We start from the raw sequence: 22,073 nt of genomic DNA on the forward strand, positions 1-22,073 counted from the left end.
CTGCACCTATAGACAACAAGGAAAAACAAGCATTGGATATGCAATAGGTCTCGCATTAGAAAAGTTGGAGTTATTGGTCTTGTAAATGACATTTTTTATTTATTTGTTGGTTTTTAAAATTGCTAAATTGATGGCTTTGTCATTTACAATGCCAATAGTTATAACTTTCGCGAATGTGACACCTATAGCATTTGGAATGCAACATGTTTTGTATTTACGTGACTTAGATGGCAGCTCTGGTCGTTAGGCCACATCTCTAGAGAGCAGGAGAGTGCAGCAGGGGAGAGAAGCACAGCAATGCAATAGGTCTCGCATTAGGAAAGTTTGAGCTATTGGTATTGTAAAGGACACATTTTTTATTTATGTGCTTGTTTTGAAAATAGCGAAATTAATAGCTTTGTTATTTACAATGCCAATAGTTTTATCTTTCGCAAATGTGACACCTATTGTAACACAATATGTGTTGTGAGGGGTTGAGGGTGAGGGGTTGAGGGTGAGGGGTTGAGGGTGAGTGAGGGTGAGGGGTTGAGGGTGAGTGAGGGTGAGTGAGGGTGAGTGAGGGTGAGTGAGGGTGAGTGAGGGTGAGTGAGGGTGAGTGAGGGTGAATGAGGGTGAGTGAGGGTGAGGGGTTGAGGGTTAGTGAGGGGTTGAGGGTGAGTGAGGGTGAGGGTGAGTGAGGGTGAGGGTGAGGGGTTGAGGGTGAGGGGTTGAGGGTGAGGGGTTGAGGGTGAGCGAGGGTGAGGGTGAGCGAGGGTGAGGGTGAGTGAGGGTGAGTCTGAGTGAGGGTGAGTGAGGGTGAGGGTGAGTGAGGGGTTGAGGGTGAGTGAGGGTGAGGGTGAATGAGGGTGAGGGTGAGTGAGGGTGGGTGAGGGTGAGGGGTTGAGGGTGAGTGAGGGTGAGTGAGGGTGAGGGAGGGTGAGGGTGAGGGAGGGTGAGGGTGAGTGAGGGTGAGGGAGGGTGAGTGAGTGAGGGTGAGGGTGGGTGAGGGTGAGGGGTTGAGGGTGAGTGAGGGTGAGGGAGGGTGAGTGTGAGTGAGGGTGAGGGGTTGAGGGTGAGGGTGAGAGGTTGAGGGTGAGTGAGGGAGAGGTTGAGAGTGAGTGAGGGTGAGGGGTTGAGGGTGGGTGAGGGTGAGTGAGGGTGAGGGTGAGGGTGAGGGGTTGAGGGTGGGTGAGGGTGAGAGGGTGAGGGTGAGGGGTTGAGGGTGGGTGAGGGTGAGGGGTTGAGGGTGGGTGAGGGTGAGGGGTTGAGGGTGGGTGAGTGGTTGAGGGTGAGGGGTTGAGGGTGGGTGAGGGTGAGGGGTTGAGGGTGGGTGAGGGGTTGAGGGTGGGTGAGGGTGAGGGGTTGAGGGTGGGTGAGGGTTGAGGGTGAGTGAGGGTGAGGGGTTGAGAGTGAGTGAGGGTGAGGGGTTGAGGGTGAGTGTGAGGGTGAGGGGTTGAGGATGAGTGAGTGTGAGGGTGAGGGGGTGAGGGGTTGAGGGTGAGTGAGGGGGTGAGGGTGAGGGGTGAGGGTGAGTGAGGGGTTGAGGGTGAGTGAGGGGTTGAGGGTGAGGGGGCGAGGTTGAGGGTGAGGGTGTGAGGGTGAGGGTGTGAGGGTGAGTGAGGGTGAGGGGGTGAGGGGTTGAGGGTGCGGGGTTGAGGGTGCGGGGTTGAGGGTGCGGGGTTGAGGGTGTGGGGTTGAGGGTGCGGGGTTGAGGGTGAGGGGTTGAGGGTGAGGGGTTGAGGGTGAGGGGTTGAGGGTGAGGGGGTTGAGGGTGAGGGGGTTGAGGGTGAGGGGGTTGAGGGTGAGGGGGTTGAGGGTGAGGGGGTTGAGGGTGAGGGGTTGAGGGTGCGGGGTTGAGGGTGGGTGAGGGTGAGTGAGGGTGAGGGGGTGAGTGAGGGTGAGGGGTTGAGGGTGGGTGAGGGTGAGTGAGGGTGAGGGGTTGAGGGTGAGTGAGGGTGAGTGAGGGGTTGAGGGTGAGTGAGGGTGAGGGGTTGAGGGTGAGTGAGGGTGAGGGTGAGTGAGGGTGAGGGGTTGAGGGTGGGTGAGTGAGGGTGAGGGGTTGAGGGTGAGGGAGGGTGAGGGGTTGAGGGTGAGGGTGAGAGGTTGAGGGTGGGTGAGGGGTTGAGGGTGGGTGAGGGTGAGGGGTTGAGGCTGGGTGAGGGTGAGGGGGTGAGGGGTTGAGGGTGAGGGGTTGAGGGTGAGGGGTTGAGGGTGAGGGGTTGAGGGTGAGGGGTTGAGGGTGAGCGGGTGAGGGGTGAGGGGTTGAGGGTGAGTGAGTGGGGGAGGGGTTGAGGGTGAGGGGGTTAGGGTGAGGGGGAGGGTGAGTGAGGGTGAGGGAGTGAGGGTGAGGGGTTGAGGGTGGGTGAGGGTGAGTGAGGGTGAGGGTGAGAGGGTGAGGGGTTGAGGGTGAGTGAGGGGTTGAGGGTGAGTGAGGGTGAGGGGTTGAGGGTGAGGGTGAGTGAGGGTGAGTGAGGGTGAGGGGTTGAGGGTGGGTGAGGGTGAGGGGTTGAGGGTGGGTGAGGGTGAGTGAGGGTGAGGGGTTGAGGGTGAGTGAGGGTGAGGGGTTGAGGGTGAGGGTGAGGGGTTGAGGGTGAGGGGTGAGAGGTTCAGGGTGAGGGTGAGGGGTTGAGGGTGAGGGGTTGAGGGTGGGTGAGGGTGAGGGGTTGAGGGTGGGTGAGGGTGAGGGTGAGGGGTTGAGGGTGGGTGAGGGGGTGAGGGGGTGAGGGTGAGCGGGTGAGGGGGTGAGGGGTTGAGGGTGAGGGTGAGTGAGGGGGTGAGGGGGAGGGGTTGAGGGTGAGGGGGTTAGGGTGAGTGAGGGGTTGAGGGTGAGGGTGAGGGGTTGAGGGTGAGGGGTTGAGGGTGAGGGGTTGAGGGTGAGGGGTTGAGGGTGAGGGGTTGGGGGTGAGGGGTTGAGGGTGAGGGTTGAGGGTGAGGGGTTGAGGTTGAGGGTGAGGGGTTGAGGGTGAGGGGTTGGGGGTGAGGGGTTGGGGGTGAGGGGTTGAGGGTGAGGGGTTGAGGGTGAGGGGTTGAGGGTGAGGGTGAGTGAGGGTGAGGGGTTGAGGGTGAGTGAGGGTGAGGGTGAGTGAGGGTGAGGGTGAGGGTGAGTGAGGGTGGGGGTTGAGGGTGGGTGAGGGTGAGGGGTTGAGGGTGGGTGAGGGTGAGTGAGGTTGAGGGTGAGAGGGTGAGGGAGTGAGGGTGAGGGTGAGGGGTTGAGGGTGAGGGGTTGAGGGTGAGGGGTTGAGGGTGGGTGAGGGGTTGAGGGTGGGTGAGGGTGAGTGAGGGTGAGTGAGGGTGGGTGAGGGTGAGGGAGTGAGGGTGAGGGTGAGGGGTTGAGGGTGAGGGGTTGAGGGTGACGGGGTGAGGGTGAGGGTGAGGGGTTGAGGGTGAGGGGTTGAGGGTGGGTGAGGGGTTGAGGGTGGGTGAGGGGTTGAGGGTGGGTGAGGGGTTGAGGGTGGGTGAGGTTGGGGTGGGTGAGGGGTAGGGGTTGAGGGTGAGGGGTTGAGGGTGAGTGAGGGTGAGGGGTTGAGGGTGAGGGTGAGGGGTTGAGGGTGAGGGGTTGAGGGTGAGTGTGAGGGTGAGGGGTTGAGGGTGAGTGAGTGAGGGTGAGGGGGTGAGGGTGAGTGAGGGGGTGAGGGTGAGGGGTTGAGGGGGTGAGGGGTTGGGGTTGAGGGTGAGGGGTTGAGGGTGAGGGGGTGAGGGGTTGAGGGTGAGGGGTTGAGGGTGAGGGTTGAGGGTGTGAGTGTGAGGGGTTGAGGGTGAGGGGTTGAGGGTGAGGGGTTGAGGGTGAGGGGTTGAGGGTGAGGGTGAGGGGTTGAGGGTGAAAGGGTGAGGGTGAGAGAGGGTGAGGGTGAAAGGGTGAGGGTGAGGGTGAGTGAGGGTGAGGGTGAGTGAGTGTTAGGGTGAGGGGTTGAGGGTGGGTGAGGGTGAGGGTTTGAGGGTGGGTGAGGGTGAGGGGTTGAGGGTGAGGGGTTGAGGGTGGGTGAGGGGTTGAGGGTGGGTGAGGGGTTGAGGGTGAGGGGTTGAGGGTGGGTGAGGGGTTGAGGGTGAGTGAGGGGTTGAGGGTGAGGGTGAGGGGTTGAGGGTGAGTGTGAGGGTGAGGGGTTGAGGGTGAGTGAGTGAGGGTGAGGGTGAGGGGGTGATCGTGAGTGAGGGGGTGAGGGTGAGGGGGTGAGGGTGAGTGAGGGGGTGAGGGTGAGGGGGTGAGGGTGAGGGGTTGAGGTTGAGGGGGTGAGGGGTTGAGGTTGAGGGTGAGGGGTTGAGTGTGAGGGTGAGGGGTTGAGGGTGAGGGGTTGAGGGTGAGGGGTTGAGGGGGTGAGGGTGAGTGAGGGGGTGAGGGGTTGAGGTTGAGGGGGTGAGGGGTTGAGGTTGAGGGGGTGAGGGGTTGAGGTTGAGGGGGTGAGGGGTTGAGGTTGAGGGTGAGGGGGTGAGGGGTTGAGGGTGTGAGGGGTTGAGGGTGTGAGGGTGAGGGGTTGAGGGTGAGGGGTTGAGGGTGACGGGTGAGGGTGAGGGGTTGAGGGTGAGTGGTTGAGGGTGAGTGAGGGTGAGGGTGAGTGGAGGGTGAGGGTTGAGGGTGAGGGTGAGTGAGGGTGAGGGTGAGTGAGTGTTAGGGTGAGGGGTTGAGGGTGGGTGAGGGTGAGGGGTTGAGGGGTGAGGGGTTGAGTGTGAGGGGTTGAGGGTGAGGGGTTGAGGGTGAGTGGGAGGGTGAGGGGTTGAGGGTGAGTTGGGAGGGTGAGGGGTTGAGGGTGGGTGAGGGGTTGAGGGTGGGTGAGGGGTTGAGGGTGGGTGAGGGGTTGAGGGTGGGTGAGGGTGAGGGGTTGAGGGTGGGTGAGGGTGTGGGCTTGACGGTGAGTGAGGGTGAGGGGTTGAGGGTGAGTGTGAGGGGTTGAGGGTGAGTGAGGGTGAGGGTGTGAGGGTGAGGGGTTGAGGGTGAGTGAGGGTGAGTGTGAGGGTGAGGGGGTTGAGGGTGAGGGTGTGAGGGTGAGGGGTTGAGGGTGAGGGTGAGTGAGGGTGAGGGGGTGAGGGTGAGTGAGGGGTTGAGGGTGAGGGGGTGAGGGTGAGGGGTTGAGGGTGCGGGGGTGAGGGTGAGTGAGGGGTTGAGGGTGAGGGTGAGGGGTTGAGGGTGAGGGGGTGAGGGTGAGGGTGAGTGAGGGGTTGAGGGTGAGGGTGAGGGGTTGAGGGTGAGGGGGTGAGGGTGAGAGGGGTTGAGGGTGAGAGAGTGAGGGGTTGAGGGTGAGTGAGGGTGAGTGAGGGTGAGGGTGAGGGTGAGAGAGGGTTGAGGGTGAGAGGGTGAGGGGTTGAGGGTGAGTGAGGGTGAGGGTGAGTTGAGGGTGAGTGAGGGTGAGGGTGAGTGAGGGGTTGAGGGTGAGGGGTTGAGGGTGAGGGGTTGGGGGTGAGGGTGAGGGGTTGAGGGTGCGGGGTTGAGGGGGTGAGGGGTTGAGGGTGCGGGGTTGAGGGGGTGAGGGGTTGAGGGTGCGGGGTTGGGGGTGAGGGGTTGAGGGTGCGGGGTTGAGGGTGCGGGGTTGAGGGTGAGGGGGTGAGGGGGTGAGGGTGAGGGGTTGAGGGTGAGGGGGTGAGGGGTTGAGGGTGCGGGTTGAGGGTGAGGGGGTGAGGGTGAGGGGGTGAGGGTGAGGGGTTGAGGGTGAGGGGGTGAGGGGTTGAGGTGCGGGTTGAGGGTGAGGGGGTGAGGGGTTGAGGGTGAGGGGGTGAGGGGTTGAGGGTGAGGGGTTGAGGGTGAGGGGTTGAGGGTGAGTGAGGGGTTGAGGGTGAGTGAGGGGTTGAGGGTGAGTGAGTGTGAGGGGTTGAGGGTGAGTGAGTGTGAGGGTGGGTGAGGGTGAGGGTGAGGGGGTGAGGGTGAGGGGGGCACACGTCCTAACAAGGAGGCAAAGCAAACAGCCGGATAAGAGAGAAAACTGCAGGAATCGAAGTAAAGAGGAGGATGCAAGGAGAGGTACAGAGGGAGTTAGCATAAAAGGAGACACGGCCGGCGGCCGTGAAACTGAAAGTACGGCCGGCCGTGAATAATTAGGGGATGAGCGCACGCTGAGAAGCTGCCTTTGATGTGGTAATGCGAGGCAGGCAGGCAGGCGGCTGGTGGCATTGTGCACGCGCTTTTTAGGGCTTGCGCTTGCGCAATGACCTAAAAAGCACATGCACTTCAAGAAATCGCCAGTGGAATCGTGCTTGGGTAAACGCTGTTTAAGCCCCTATAGAGCTTCGCCAGCTATGCGCATGCGCACAGCAGGCGAGCCCTAAACATATCCTCCATTTGTACAGGCTCCACACTACTATACCTCTATCTCAGTGACCATGTCCCACCCCAACATGCACCCCCTTCTTACCAATGGTAAGCACAGGCTCAGCTTCGTGGAGGCACTGGACAATCCAATAAGAAAAATACACTAATGAATAGGATGGCCAGTCAGGAGTACTTATTTACAACGTCCTTCGTTTTCCGTTACGTTTTCAAAATACAAAACGAAGGGAAAAAAAAGGTCTGAATCAACATACAAGCTGAGCCCAAAAAAAACCTTTGTGTCATAAAGAAAAGGGCAAACAGAAAGGGAGTAAAGGGGACACTCGGGATCACCGAGACTACTCAGCGTTTGTTAACACGGCCCTTAGCGGAGTGACCCAAAACGTCACTACCGCATATAACGATGTAGAAAGCCACCCAACAATGACGCCCGGAACCGAGATAGAAACGCTACGATAACCTTTCGCGTTTACTCGGTACACTGCAAAAAATAAAGGGCACAATGAAATAGGCAAAAAATAGTGAACGGGAGCCCCCGCTCACTCGTTTTAAAAAACGAACAAACGCTGGGAAATACAAAAATAAACAGGGAGGGAAGGAACAGAAAAAACCCCGGGACAAGGAGCTGACTAGCTACAGAGGGGAGGAAAACAGCCACAACAGGGGAACCAATATCTCACACGAGCCCGTGAGAGAGAAACAAGGGGGATGAACAAAAACCCAGGACAACAGGAATCTTCAGCAACAGCAACCAAGAGAGCAGGATACCGGAGTCCATACAATGGCAATATCAAGCAATGAGACAGAGGTAGGACCAACATTTATTCCATTGGCCCAGGTCATGTGATGACGATCCATGGTCACTGAGATAGGACTAGCCCCAAACCCTAACACCGTCATTGCCTGGATCTGTGCAATCCAAGGTTACTCAGCCAACACCCCACCCCAGAGAGTTTGTGGTGCAGGCTTAGACTTCCCATGGCGCATTCCCTTTCGCTCCTCTGGTTAGGGAATCTAAGAAGCTGGACACACTTGGGAAGAATCTGTTTTCTTCCACCAGCCTGGCCTCGCGGTCAGTGAATACTGCATGCTTATTGGGCTGTTTCTCCCACTCACTTTTAGAGATTGTTGCGCACTTGCTGACACAGGTCCGGTATTAGGCGTGGACAGTACTATCCCAGGCGGTGAAGAACGGGAGAGATGCAGCAAAATTCATTATTAGGTTTAGCCTTGACACAACTGACTCGCTGGGCAGAGCTGTATCTTTGCCGGTGGCCTTACAGAGCCTCGTCTGGCTAAGAACATTCGGCTACTCGGGCGATGTCCAGGCTAATTTAATGAACCTGCCCTCTGACTGATCTCGTCTATTTGGAGTGAAGGCGAACTCGGCCTTGGAGCGCCTCAAGGACTCGTGCTATGGCCAGATGCTTGGGCCTCTCAGTAACACCCCCTGGCCAATCTAGTTTTCACCCCTTTTTTGGCAACGGAAGGGGTTTTCAGCCTGTATACCAGCAACCTTCCTGCGCAGACTTCCCAAGTTGTGCGAGGACGCGGATGCGGCTCATTCCGATCTCAGAATGGAAGCCAGAAGTCATCTGTCACCCAACTCTCGGCAGCCTCCAAGCACTCCAAGTTTCAGTCTGCAAGACCATATTACTCCTGTGGAGGGAGAATCCATCAACATCTTCTCCACTGGAGGTCCATAACATTGGACCTGTGGGTTTTGTAGATCATTCAGGAGGGCTATTCTCTGCCTTTCTTTTCCTCCTATTTCGCCACGTCTGGCGCACGATCCTCTAACTTTACTCTAAGAGAAAGTTACTGCTCTCCTGGCCAAGGGGGCTATTGAGAGGGTGCTTTCTGATTTCAGAAGTGGCAGTTGTTGTTGTTCCTGCTACTTTCTGATTCTGAAGGACAAAGGGTTGCACCCCATTTTAGATCTTATGACCATCAATGTCTTCCTCAAAAAGGAGATGTTCAAGATACTCATGTTAGCTCAGGTCTTGACTGCCCTAGACCAAGGGGATTGGCTGGTAGCATTGAACCTGCAGGTCGTTGCGTGCGGTTCAAGGTAGGCCATGAGAACTTTCAGTTTACTGTGCTACTTTTTGACCTTACCAGCGCCACTCAGGTGTCCACCAAGGTGATGGCCGCAGCTCATCTGCGCAGGTTAGAGGCTTCAGTCCTCTACCTTTACGACTGGCTGTTGAAGGCGTCCTCGCCCCAGGCTGACGTCTCCTACCTTCAGACCACAGCGTACCATGTGCATTTGCTTGGGTTTTCTATAAATATGCCAACGTCACACCTGACTCCTTCTCGGACTCTCCCTTTCATCAGAGCTGCTCTGAACACAGAGCAGTTTTGGGCTTCTCCTCCAGAGCAGCGAGCCCTGGATATTCAGGTTATGATACCAATGTTTCAGCCTCTATCCTGGATTTCAGTGAAACTGACTCTGTGGCTCCTGGGTCCCTGGCCACCTGCATCCTGTTGATAAAACAAGCCAGATGGTGTATGCAGTCTCTGCAGTGGGACCCGAAGTACCAGTGGGCGCAGCATCAGGGGAATCTCTCTGACATGGTCCAGATCTTTGAGGGAACTGCGAAAGACCTGCAGTGGTGGTTGATGAACAGCGATTGGGTCAGAGGCAGACCCCTATCCCTTCCCAGACTAATCTCACAGTAGTGACCGATTCTTCACTTCTGGGATGGAGTGGCCATCTGGGAGAGGTGGAGATCAGGGGACACTGGTCTCCGTCAGAGTCGGGGCTTCACATCAGTTTGTTGGAGCTTTGGGCATCCGGTTGACATTGAAAGCATTTATTCCCTTTATCAAGGGAAACCAAGGGCAGGTGTTTACAGAAAACACTGTGATACTGCAACAAGCAGGGCGGGGTGGAGTTGTGGGCCCTTGGTCAAGAGGCCTTTGTCTCTCGACATGGCTGGAACAACCAGGGTTATCCCCTGCCCCTCAACAACTGGCAGGTTCTCTGAACACCAGTATGGGCCAGCTCCAGCTGTCAATGTCTAGCGGATCACGAATGGCATCTCCAGTCAGAGGTGGTGCAAGATATTCTTCAGCAATGGGGTGAGCCTTGGTTAGATTGTACGTTCTCTGCAGAGGTGAACCAATGTCAGCAGTTTTGTGCACGGGAGTTTCCAAGGTGGCTATCGCTCGGGGACGCTTTTCGTCGCGAGTGGACCTCCGGTATGTTTTTCCGCCCATACCACATCTGCCCAGGGTTCTCAAGAAGATCAAGAATCTTTCTTGTGGCTCTGGACTGGGCAAGGAGAGTCTGGAATCCGGAGCTTCTGAAAATGAGCATCGATCCTCCAATCAGGTTACCCCTTCGGGAAGAGTTTCTGTCGCAGCAACAAGGGAGGGTCCTCCATCAGAACCTGTAAACTCTCCGCCTCCATGCGTGAAGATTGAGCGGTGATAGTTAATACCTTTAGACCTTCCTCCTAAAGTATGTGAGGTTAGTTTGGTCGCCAGGCAGCCCTCCACTAAGACTTTATATGCCTGCCGTTAGCAAAAATTTGTAAAATATTGTACAGAAAGGTCTTTTGACCCTCTTCCTGCCTCTTTATCTACTATCCTTCTCATTTTTACCCTTGCCCAGCAGGGTTCTGCGTTGGGTACTCTCAGGAGTTCTTTCTGCTTTCTTGTGGCCAAACCAACATTTTTTATTAAATCTCCTGTTGTAAAGAGATTCCTAAAAGGACTTGTACATATGTTTCCACCTACGCCCTTTGTCATACCTCATTAGGTCCTTAACTTGGTTCTCACTTTTCTGCCACTCCTTCCTTAGACTTCAAAGCGATGGGTAGCCTAGGCATTGATTCTTTCTCACCTAGACTACGGCAAGTCTCCTACCTTAGGCGCCCCCAAGGTTACCTTCCAAAAACTTCATGTAGTACAAAATGCGGCCTCGCGTATGCTCTTGGGCATTCCCAGATCCCAATCAGCCTGATAAGGGCTGAGTAAGCTGTATTGGCTGCCTGCTGCTTGAAGAATTGAATTTAAATCTTTGTGCATTGCCCACAGTCTCCATGGAAAGGACCCTCCTATACTTAACCAACTTGTCACCCATTATGTGCCTAATAGAGAACTTTGCTCTTCGAACCTGCATTTGGTCTCTGTCCCCTCAGTTAGAAGAGCCAGAGGAGGAGGACGGTCCTTTAGCTGGAATGTTGCAAAGCTTTGGAATTCATTCCCCATGGCCATTAGGTGTTTGGACTCCGAACTGCATTTTGCAGAGCCATTAAAGCCTGGCTCTTTTAGTCTGACCTTCTAGGTGTTCTGATCCTATCCGATTGCTGTTTTTGCAGTGCCTACATCCTTCTGGAGCTGGGAGGCCTTCGGGTCCCCATGCGCCCTATAAATCCAATAGCCTAGCAGGTGTTGATTAAATATGCTTCCATAAAGTTTAATAGCCATAGTTGCTATTAGCATCAATGGTTTACTCTTTTCCCTCACATCAATTTTGATTAAGATCACCTGCTGGATTTGTAATTTTTCTTCCTTTGACCAATGGAGTCTCGTGGCCCCCATTAAATAAATACTGGAACAACTTTTCTGTGCATTAGAACATTTAGGCTGATACTCAGCTATTTGGTATAAAGACCATAGATTTAGTTATCCCTCTCTGAGAAAGAAGAACAAAGGCAACCATAATTTGGAATGCTTTTGATGCATTTGTTTGTTGCACTTTTTCCACTGATTGGGCACTTTTAAACATAAAAATGGAGAGTGGACTGAGGCCCTAATGTTTCTTTGGAATTCAACAACTCAGTCGTCCACCCCTTTTGACAACATTGCCCATTCATTCCTGTGTAATTCTAAGCGGTGTGTCTTTACAGCATAAGCACTAAAAACTGTGGAGTTGTATCTTGGGACAAGAAAAAAGTAGTTTTTGTGTATCTTGTTTTCTTCTGTACCACATTTTACACCTAGGTTATAGATCTGTCCTGACAGTCACCAAGTGTTATTAATTTGCGCCGTACAATGTTCGAGTTATAAATCCTCACCACCTCCTAGATTAAGCCTTGACTGTGTGACATAACTAACCTTTGTAGAGACCAGACTCAAAAGGAAACTTGATAATTTTATCCACTGACAAGTGTAATTGCACCCAAGCCCATAAATGCTAGTAGTAAACATGACGTCAATTCAATGTATGTGTAATAGTGACTCACTGCCCCATGGCCTGCAGGAAAGTCGTATCTATTATTTGCTCACTGTAAATCATTTGCCACACTAACGAACTTATTCATTTTAATACACACAACTGTATACTACAGCGAAATAAGTTTAAAAATAAGAGACATGAAAATACAAAGATCAATTCTATGAGGAGTAAAGTCCTCAATTATTTATTGTAATTATCGGGTCCCTGCTGTGACAGCAGGCAAACTGGATCAAGTGGTAACTTAATGAAACCTGTTAATAAGCAAATTAGTCTGAGATTGGTCTAGTCTTCATGGTGCTTGATAATCAAATATGGTTGCTGCTGTTCCGGTCCCTAGATTTGCCTTTATTTCATCTGCATAATACCGGTGCAGTGGAAATCAGATTGAACTGAGACATATTTCATCAAGAGTGATATCCTTTTTTAAAGAAAACAGATAGGATCCTTCACGGAGAACACTTCCTCCACACCATCCTCCCCTCCCCCCCCCCACCCACCCCCGGCACCTTTCTGGCCCCTGTTCCACAGAGTTACGGAGTAATCCCTATAAAGAAGGGTCTCGCAGCAACATCAGTCATAAATTGGGTTTTAGATAGAAATGTTGGATTATTGAGCTATTGAAATACATGCTATAGGAAACTGGTTCTTTATATAGTGGACCAAAATGGGGTACACTGTGTAAAGAGTCCCAGCAAACCCCAATTGGTTTACAAAGGCACACATGACACCCCAAATGCTCTTTTGTTGTAGTTTTGGCGAGCAGTTAGGCATATCGGAGGGTAGTGTTAAGCATTTATTGCACACACAAAGGCAGTCAGAGAGACCCACTCAAAGAAATCTGATGCCAATTTATAAAAGTGACATTTTTTTTAGATGAATTTAGATACCAAGATCATCAAATCAGGGAAGTACTTTTTGAGTTATGAATTTTTATGTATTTCAAAAGTTGACACTGCAATTTTTGGGAGCGGTAATGTTATCCTATGGGAGAAAAACATGTACTGTATTCGGGCACTTAACAGCGACTTACTGGTCCTTTCTTCAGAACTTAAGGTGAATATGGGGCAAGGTCCAAGGCCACACCAACATGTCACCTCGAGAGGCTCTAGGGTGTCCGGGTGCAGCGGTCTGTTGCAGACTCGGTTGCCCCATTCACTTCAATGGGAGACCATCTGGTCATAAAGAGGCTGCAGGCTGGGACTGGGGAGAGGGTTGGTGGGCATTCTGGGGGAACTTACAGGGGTGCTCAACCAATGAGATGCTCAGGCACGTAGAGAGATGTTCACGTCTCCTCGGGCTGTAGGGCTCTGGTGCAGTGGTGTCTTTTGGCACCTAGTTCAATGCTGAAGTCACTCATAGTTGGAATAGGCCTGCAGAAAGAGGCCGCAAGTAGCGACTAGAAGACCAGGGTTTGGAAAACCCGAGCGTGAGCATAACCTTTGAGGGTCTCGGGACCCCGTTCGCACTTTCCTCTCCCTTTGACTCGGGCAGTGGGGCGCGGTTGCAGGGGCACTTTGAGTTGTCTGGGGCGGGAGACAGAGGCTCTCTCTTTGTCTTGGTTTCTGCTAAAATGTGGTATACAGGACCGTTGGGCCACTCACAATGTGGGTCTCGCTGGCCCGGAAGTACCTTGACGTACGTTGGCTGCTGCAAGGGGTCTGGTATCCCAAGTATTGATACTGTGTAGGCTCCGGTCAGTCCTGGCGTTCCCACACTTGGAGGAGAACAGATCTGACCTGTCGGAGCACAGCTACCTCTTCCAGAGCGCGCAGTGTCCGTAATCCCAGTGAGCGCCTGGACGGTGAACTGGAACTTGCTTCTTTTGGTGCCTGCGGCTGTAGGGGAGTAGCATCTCTACACCACAGGCGTTCTCTAGTGATTTACGAAGAACTGGCAGCCCACCAGGTTTCTTGGAGTCTGCACAGCAGAAGAATGAGTCGGTTTTTCCTCAAGGGTCGGGTGCAGCAGGCAAGCTAATAGGGTTGGCGCCAAGCCAGTACTGCTTCTCTGTTCTTATGTCAGCACACTTCTCAGTCCACTTCTTCTTTGTGTCCACTGAAACTGAAGTCCCGACATCAGTGGTGCCACCTAAATACTGTATTTAGGGGCATTACAAGGAGTGTCAGGTAGTAGCCAATCGACTGCCTACCTTTAGGGTGACTACACCCACTATTTGACCACTTCCTGTGGGAAGTGGGCATAACTCTTGCCCAGAGGACATTATGCCACCAAAAACCAAGATGTGGGATTTTCCCTACTCATGTTCACCTCAGGTAGCCCACCTTAAAGGTGGCACTAGCCTGAGGGTAAACACGCCTACTGACAAGCCAATTTTCCTTGCCTGTCCTGGTAACAAATGGTCTCTGGGCGGGGTGGCGTTTCCCCTGTCAGAGGGCAGTCAGGTTTGCATATCGAAGGCAGTAGAGGCCTCCTGTCTTGATATGTAGATTAATAGTCTGCTTAGAGGAGGTGACATCACCACCTGCCAGAGCAGGCTATGTTTCCGACCTATGAGCGCGGGCTCTCACCTCTTGGGGGAGGGGGGGGGGTAGGGGGGTCAGAAACACGCCTGTGGTGGCAGGCTGGACAGGACCAGTCAGCAAACGCATCAGAGGTTGGTAGGTTTTCAGGGGGTAAGTTACCCTCTGGGTGCATGTATTAATAAATCCAACACTGGAATCAGTGGGGGGTTTATTAATGCGAGGTGTTTTACACCCCTTTGGTTTTGTTTTATACCAAACACCATAGGTTTCAGTCTAGCTGGGAAACTAGTTTCGACGAGTAGCAAGTACATAATCAAGATGGCTTCCCTGTTCACTTGTGTCAGTAATTGAACTTGCCAGCACATGGGCATATCTTATCATGCAGATATGTCCTCACATGTAACATAGTGCACCTTGCCTTATGTCTGTAAGGCCCGCTGTAAGGGTGACTAATAAATATTACATTCAGTGTTAAGGGACATTGCACACAGGGTGTTTCCCATGCCAGGTTTTCACTTTTTAGAGCACCTTGTCACGCAGCCTGCAGTGGCAGTCTGCATGAGTTTGGTGCTGGGTCCGTTAGAGTAGCACAATATACGCTGCAGATTTAGGGACCCTCTATAGTACCTATGTCCTAGGTACCAGGGGCATCACTTACTAAGGACTTACAGAGGTGCTAAAGGCCTGATCAATTGACCACTGAACTTGTTTTGGGGAAAGAACACTGGCACTTGGGACCTGGTTAGCAGGAACCCAGTGCACTTCAGTCAAAGTTGCATCAAATACCAGGCAAAAAGTGGGGAGACTACTGCAACAAAAACCCAGTTTTCCACACATGCAGCAATTTCGGATTGAATTTCAGTATAACCTGCAAGGCTTCCACCTGAATGTGAATGCTTGAGACAAAACAACCTTCCTGTCTCTAGCAAGGCTTATTTAGAGGGACAAATATTCTACAATCTTCTGGTTGTCTGCTGTTCCCAGTGAGAGATGATGGGAGAAGTGACACGTTTTTGCCTCCAGACCTCACTTGAACTCATGGTTTAACAGTACATTCAAAACCAGATCTCTGGCAATAACAACTAAAGCAGCTTATAATGAATCCAAGTCATTCATGAGCAGTCTACACTCTGTTTGGCTCTATATTGTGAGGTTGTTCTTTGTAATCACCAAACCTCTGCAAGGGTCCAGCACTCTTTCCTGTTTCACAGCATAGCACCCTATAATGATGGCTGCATCTGGTGTGGGGCAAAGGTAAATCTCCATTGGTCTTTAGAAGGGTATCCGCTCAATGTTCAGAGAACCAATTGTTGCCTGTGCCTTACAGAGACCTCGGGAAGTGACTGAAGGGAAATAGATGCTCTGAATTCAGGAAATCAGAATGCTACCACAGTCTCTTAAGTGTATACATTTCACAGTTGGGGCCTTCAGCATTAAGTGGTCCAGCATTTATTGTTAGTTAATCTCTGAAAAGTTTCAATAGCTTGGTGGGAAAGGTCTTTATTAGTGTATTGGAACCGTTTGGCAATTGCTAGAGTAAAATCTGAAACTGAGCACATATCAGAATGGAGGCTCTTTGTCTGATCCAGCATTTCATGAGCATACAGGCAGTTTCTTTGAGGTCTTAATCTTGCTTTGGTAAGCTGAGACGTAGCCTATCTGTTTCCTTGGTGACTGGATTCTACAAGTCACTCTAGAGTGTTGAGCTTCAGATCACCAGCTTTCTGGATCTTCATCTACCCACTAAAGCTATCTCCTCTCCCAAAATATTCTCCCTGATGGGTGTTTAGATCTTTTTATGTGTACTGACGTTTGATGCTCATACACTAATGATGCCTCAGAGATGTTTAGTTCCTCACAGATGTGAGTTTAAAATAACTTAACTCTCTACAGTGCAATAATTCCTGCTTCAGGAGATAAATTAGACAGAAACTTTCTGTCCTGCCCAAATTAACTGCAGGACAAACTGTAAAGAAACCCTCTGTATACAGAACTTAAAGCACGAATGGTTAAGGAGAGGTCTGTTAAAAAGTAAACAAGTTGTTGTACCTTTATTTTTTAAAAATGTTTGTTAGAAAAAATTAATACTTATTAGTTTATCCGTGATAGAGGAGTATTCTAAACCTACATTTTAGCTGGTTTAAGGTTCCTGCTCCAGTGACTAAAACGCAGATGCCTCTATGTCAAGGAAAATTCAAGAACAAAGTGCAAATTTGAAATGGCTGGACTCAGTTAGAAGGTTCCAGTATTGAAAAAGAAGAAGACTAGAAATTGCAGCATGTTTATTTGGGGAACCCAAATTAAAAGTCCACAAATATCCCTTATTGATTAATAGGTGAGTAGGTAATTTTAGTTTTGCATAACAAATACAGATGAGGCAGATTGTTGTGAGGACTTGGCTGGATTTCTGAACCGGACTCCTGGCCTTCAGTGTTAATCTTGACATGCCCATCATGCTTTAATATTACATTGAATAAAATACTAATATTCTCTGAATGTTGGCAGTTAACTTTTGTTTTAAATGCAGCATCTCTTTTCTTCCCTTCTCTGAGATTTCGCACTGTTACCTTGGATTTTGTTTTTGATTTAATACTTACCAAGCTAAACTGTCATGTAACTAACGTTGAGGGCTACACTTCTGAAGACGTCTTTTCTCTATACAACATGGCACACTCCCATTAGATCTAATGAAAATTGTTTGTGTTAATAATTATTCGGAAACATTTTGGTCTCCTAATGATGGACTTATTGAAGTAAAGTCAAAGTCGAAATTCTCAACTTAAAAAAAACTTGCCCACCATATATAAAGGCAGTGATATGCTTACAATTTTCATGTGACTAATTATATATTGTTCACAATGAATGTGTGGTGTCAGTGGGGTGAAGTAAGGAAGAACACCCCAATATGTTTTTACTATTCTAGTGTGGTAACACAAGCTCTATGCAGAAGAGCACAAATCCTTTCTTATAAAAACTCTGGTAATTAGATGATTATATGAAACAAGGATGCATGTATTTTCTGCACACAGTGACTCAAGTTTATGTGTTAAGGTAATTTTTAATGTATCGTAAATACACAATTGTCCACATTCTTGTGAGTAAATTAAGAGTTAACAGCCTGCAAATGATCAACTGTTTGTTTGAAACCTAGAAGGGAAATCCAGATCAGCTGTTATGGGTTAGTAGAAGTCGAGGCCCGGAACTTGGAAGTTCAGCCCCCCTTAAGCAGAGAAATAGCTTATTCCTGATAACTGTTAATGACAATCCGTCCTCAGGTTAATTACACCATTGACCCTCATATTGTTAATTGCGGTCCTATAACCTAGATTGTCCTCGTGGTCTTTAGGATTCAGAGGAACCTTCTACTTGATGAAGCCACATATCCAATAGTTCGTATTCGCTTTACAGTGGCCTCTTTCTGTAGAGATTGTGAGGTTGTGTGCTTATAGTTCATGTAAGTGATGTAAAGAACCACTCCGAGACAGGTGACTCAGCCCAAACGCCTGGGGACTAACCAGCCCAAATATATGTATTCCTTGACATTGCTGTTTGGAAGGGCATTAGTGGGTTTTTGATACATTCTCTCAACTCTCCCTGCAGGTCATTGCCACAAGAGGTGGAGGTCCTGGAATCCATCTATCCACATGAGCTGCATGTGCACCGAGGAAGCAGCAGGTAGACCTGTACTACATTACATTACCTCACTTTCATTTTCCATCATAACACCACATCGTTTTCCCTTTCTGTTTATCTACTCTTCACCACCCCCCCCCCCCCCCCCCCCCCCCCACCCTCATCTCACCTTTCACATTGCTTTAAGTGGCCCTCAAAATAGTAATTTACTTGAAGACATTTTTTAGCACCTGCCCCATCTGCTACGACTGGGTGCCAGCGGTGACCTGGACTACCTCATGTTGGGCGTTTGAGTCCTTATTAGGTATATTGTCAGTTTAACACAGAGGGTATTGCTGTATTCCAGGTGTGAGTTGATGAGTGTGCAGATTACGAAGGGTGCTGTTGTGTGAGGGATGAACGGCATGGCGTTCACTATACAGAAGAGTGATAGTACTACTGCTCCCATTTGGGTGGTGATTGAGGTCTGCATCACATATTGGGTCTAATTTCCTTAGCTTGACTTCCTCCCTCAATGACTTTGCTAGAATAAATTCAGTCATATGAGCCTGCCAAAATGATGTAAATACTTGAAAAGAATCTATTCAAAGCAAGAGCTACTCCTCGTACCAATAGGATGGGGTAAACCAATAAAAATGATTAGTCTTCCCAAAATAGGAAGTCCTGTAAGAAAATAATGGTTGAAACTATGCACAATACACAACCCAATCAAATGTATTTATAAAAGATAGATCTACAAAGAGATCCACTTTACATAAAATACATATTACAGTGAAATCCACTTTACAAGAAATACAGACTACATAATCAATACATTTTTTTAAAAAGCAAACGATTTTAAACCACATTTTATTTGCTCGATTAAATAATAGTTGCATAGCATCTTTTGATGAGTGCTCTGCCGTATTTCAAATAGACTGGTTTCAATAGACATCAACAATTATGATACAATGCGGGGCACACAAAAAGAACATGTTATAAAGTTTGTCTGGAAACCTCGCAGATATCTAAGTTCTGGCCCCACGCTCAACCATACTCATGTAATAATATTTAATGGTAGGATATTTAATCAAAACAATTTGAAAAACCGACTAATGCCCTGCTTCAAGTTCCACTTTAAATATGGTTGAGGGTGCCCTGTAGAACATGTAGAAACTATTCTCTCCATCCCTCTTGTTTCCCTAAATGAAAGCATTTCGTGATCCCTTGAGGTAATCTAAATTATATGCTTTAAAAAATTATTGTGTAAAACTAGATATTGCCTTAAGCTCAATCCTGTTCAAACAAAAGTGCTGTGGTGCTTTGTTAAAATTCTTTATCATGGAGTTGGCGGTACTACATTGGCCAAATGCTTCTCAATGGAGTAGGCTTCTAAGGGAATTCTTTATGCTAAGCAAAAGCCTGTGGCCCCCTCGGAGGACGGCGGCCAGCCCCTTGACATAGATGCTTGGGAGCCCCATTTCTAAGCATAAATCTTCAACCAGAGCGAGGGTATTTACATTATAAATTTTTTTGAAGCATTTTCCTCTCCATTTTATGCAAAAAGTTCCGTTATTTCAAGTCAATAATTTCAATGGCATAAAGTAAAATTATGGGGATTTTTACATTATGCACAGAAAATGGCTAAAAGATCTGCGGCCTACAGCCCTATAAATTGATAAAGAGTGCATTGGTATGTGCCATAACTTTCTCAGATAAGCGCAAAATGTATTCTTTCACAGAGAGATTGGCAGAGAACATTTTACCCAAATAAGGATATGTGGTAACACATTCCAGCTTCTGGGTTGCTAGCCGCCACTTACAATTTCTCAGATTTCTACCTCCCTTGATATGAAAGATCATCACTTTGCTTTTATTGATATTACTCTTTAAATTATGGTTTTCAGCATACCTCTGCAGATAATCCAACCATCTTTGAAGCCCCCTAGGAGCCAGGTCCAAGATCACAATATCATCCTCATAAAGCAGTGAAGACATTTCACAGTGACCTAACTGGGGCAGCCCATCCCGAGTCAGTCCATGCCATTGGTAATTCATAGCTTTATAGTGAAAATAATAATGGATCTAACTGGCATCCTTGTTTATGATCCTTGTTTGTTAGTATTTTAGGTGATAACCCGTTGTTGCCCCCAAGCAGTACATGGCACCAGGTAAAGGAATAAAGTTCGATTATTCGATTCAGCAGATGTTCAGAAATGTTTACATTTCGGAAATTTCACTACAGAGTTAGTCGATCTACACCATCAAAGGCCGCCCAGAAGTCAATATAAGTAGCGTAAACGGGCATATTGCCTAGCACCACATATTTCTCTAACATCAGTTGAAGGGCTGTGATATTATCTAAAGTTGAACTGTTAGGTTTAAATCTAGCCTGCTCGAAGTGTATGATATTAGCGTCCTCCCAGTATTGAAGATGACCTTAAAAGCTCTTAGCAAAAATATTTCCTATCAAACCAAGGAGTGCTATTTGCCTATGGTTATTAGGAAAGGCAGTAGAGCCCTTCTTATGTAGCGGTAAGATGATACTACCCCTCCATGAAGATGGAATTGATCTATACCACTAACCATAATTAAAGAGAGCTACCAAGTAATCTGAGCAGAGGTCTGCTTCTAATTTTATGATTATCAGGATTTGGTCCGGGCTCCTACCACTCAAGGTTCTCGTGTGAAGTATAATCTCCTTTAATTTGAGCCCTCGAGGTGCATTCTAAATCTACCCCTTCAGAGGATGAAACCGCCAGGGGAAGTACATTTTCATCAACTGGATGGTTAGCGGAGTAGAATTTGGATATATAAGAAGACCACTAACTATTTCAGATTGGACTGATTTTGGGCCTAATACTATTCCCAGTTGATGTAATTATGTGCCAGACCCTTCTGGAATCTTTATTAATGGCAGCTTCCTATAGATCAATCCAGAACCTGCTGCTTTTTTATTGTCTCTTTCCATCCTGTGCTTTGTCTTTTTAAGAATTTTATCATTTTCCCTCTTCCCCTTGAAAAAGATAAGAATTGTTGCTTTTGAAATGTATTCATTTATTACAGATAAATTCCTTGTGGGTGACTTCTTAGGGTGTATTATATACCCGAGGGGCCCTTTGAGGAAAAAAGTTCTCTATCGCCAAGGCCTGCACATCCTTATAAAAGTAGCCTCCGAGATTAACTCACTATCAATGTTAAGTTGTAAAGTATTTTTTTTAATTGATCTTTTAGCTTTTCTTTGCTTGATGTATTCCAGTGCACTTTCCTATTTGGGCATTTGATCACCCTTAAAGTTCCAAGGTAAGGACTCCATAGCTAACTTGATGTTAAAAGAAATTGAAATTATTTTATGATCACTCCACTCAGAGTCCAATATCTCAAAGGTAGTTACCAAACTAAACATAGGGAAGGAAGGAAGAATATAGTCAATTTAATAGTCTTCTCCCGCTCTTGTACGTAAAATGAGCAGAGATATCTTCGGAAAGTCTTCTATTTGCGACTATATATCCACAGTGCATAATTTGGTAAACAATAAGTGCCAGGTCCCTTTTAGGAGATCACTGCTGCTTGCACCACCCATTGCTTCTACCAGCGCTTCCAATAACAGTACCAACACAGCTACTAACCACCACACACCTAGCAGCAGTGTGACAGTTCAAACTATTCTAGGCCCACATAGCTTTAAGAATGGCTTGTGCCACAGGTTTTACACATTTTTAATGTATATTGAATTAGTAAACAAATGTTGTTGTGCTGATCTCTAAATTAGGGCAGTCTGCCTCATGGTGGTGCTGTTTGTCTAAGTGCCCGTGTTGATAATTAAGGACCAGTACTGAGCACCGGAAACCACCGGCTCAAATTAAGCACTGTGTAGCCATAATCCTTACATGCACCTAAGAGAAGCTTACGTCTCTTATTTGCTCAACAGGTTGGCTGGAGAAGAGGACTTGGTGAATTTAAAGTGTCCTCCCTATTCGTATCTGGAAACAGGCTGGCCGCATAATTTAGAAATTTCTGCATTAAAATCCCACACTATTACCAAATTAACTATATTTTCTCTTTCCACACCTTTGGAAATGAAACGACAATACACAAGGCAGAGAATTCACAGAAAATGAAATATCACAATCATTTTTTGCCATCTTTCAAATATAATATTAAAATACCAAAAAAATAACTGCCTACACTTCGTATGACTCAGTTGTTGTGAATCACATTATACTTGTTATTACAGATTACGTTACATATCGATCATTTCAGAGTAATGAACATTTTATTCATCCTGATATGCTATGTATTGGGATACCAGTAATCTTGAAAATGTTTGTTGATGCAGTGTTTTAAGGGTAGTATTCAATATTCTCTTAACTACCTCAGGAAAGACAGTTTCACAAATATGTGAGGGCCGTACTGCAGTTATTTTTGCTAAAGAATTAACAACTGATGAGGGGTTTGTACCCCTCAATCGATGTAATATACTGAAATACAGTGGCAAAATATATTTTAAATCTGTTAATTCTGCCTTGTGTATCGTGCATCCTTTTCAATTCTTATT

General features: G+C 48.5%; 1 protein-coding gene across 6 annotated transcripts in view; it reads left to right on the forward strand.

Moving 5' to 3' along the window:
• Window positions 1-22,073, forward strand: part of RNF25 (ring finger protein 25) — a 115,221-nt gene that overhangs the window by 21,099 nt on the left and 72,049 nt on the right. For 4 of the 6 annotated variants that reach the window (XM_078652682.1, XM_078652687.1, XM_078652686.1 and 1 more), the window contains exon 2: window positions 17,504-17,578. In XM_078652682.1, coding sequence (XP_078508808.1) covers window positions 17,504-17,578 — 75 coding nt within the window. Of the gene's footprint in view, window positions 1-17,503; window positions 17,579-20,774; window positions 20,819-22,073 lie in introns of all 6 variants that reach the window. The other 2 variants (XM_078652685.1, XM_078652688.1) reach the window with 1 other exon arrangement.

This window comes from Lissotriton helveticus, chromosome 7 (assembly GCF_964261635.1).
Source record: "Lissotriton helveticus chromosome 7, aLisHel1.1, whole genome shotgun sequence".
In the NCBI taxonomy this organism is placed as follows: domain Eukaryota; kingdom Metazoa; phylum Chordata; class Amphibia; order Caudata; family Salamandridae; genus Lissotriton; species Lissotriton helveticus.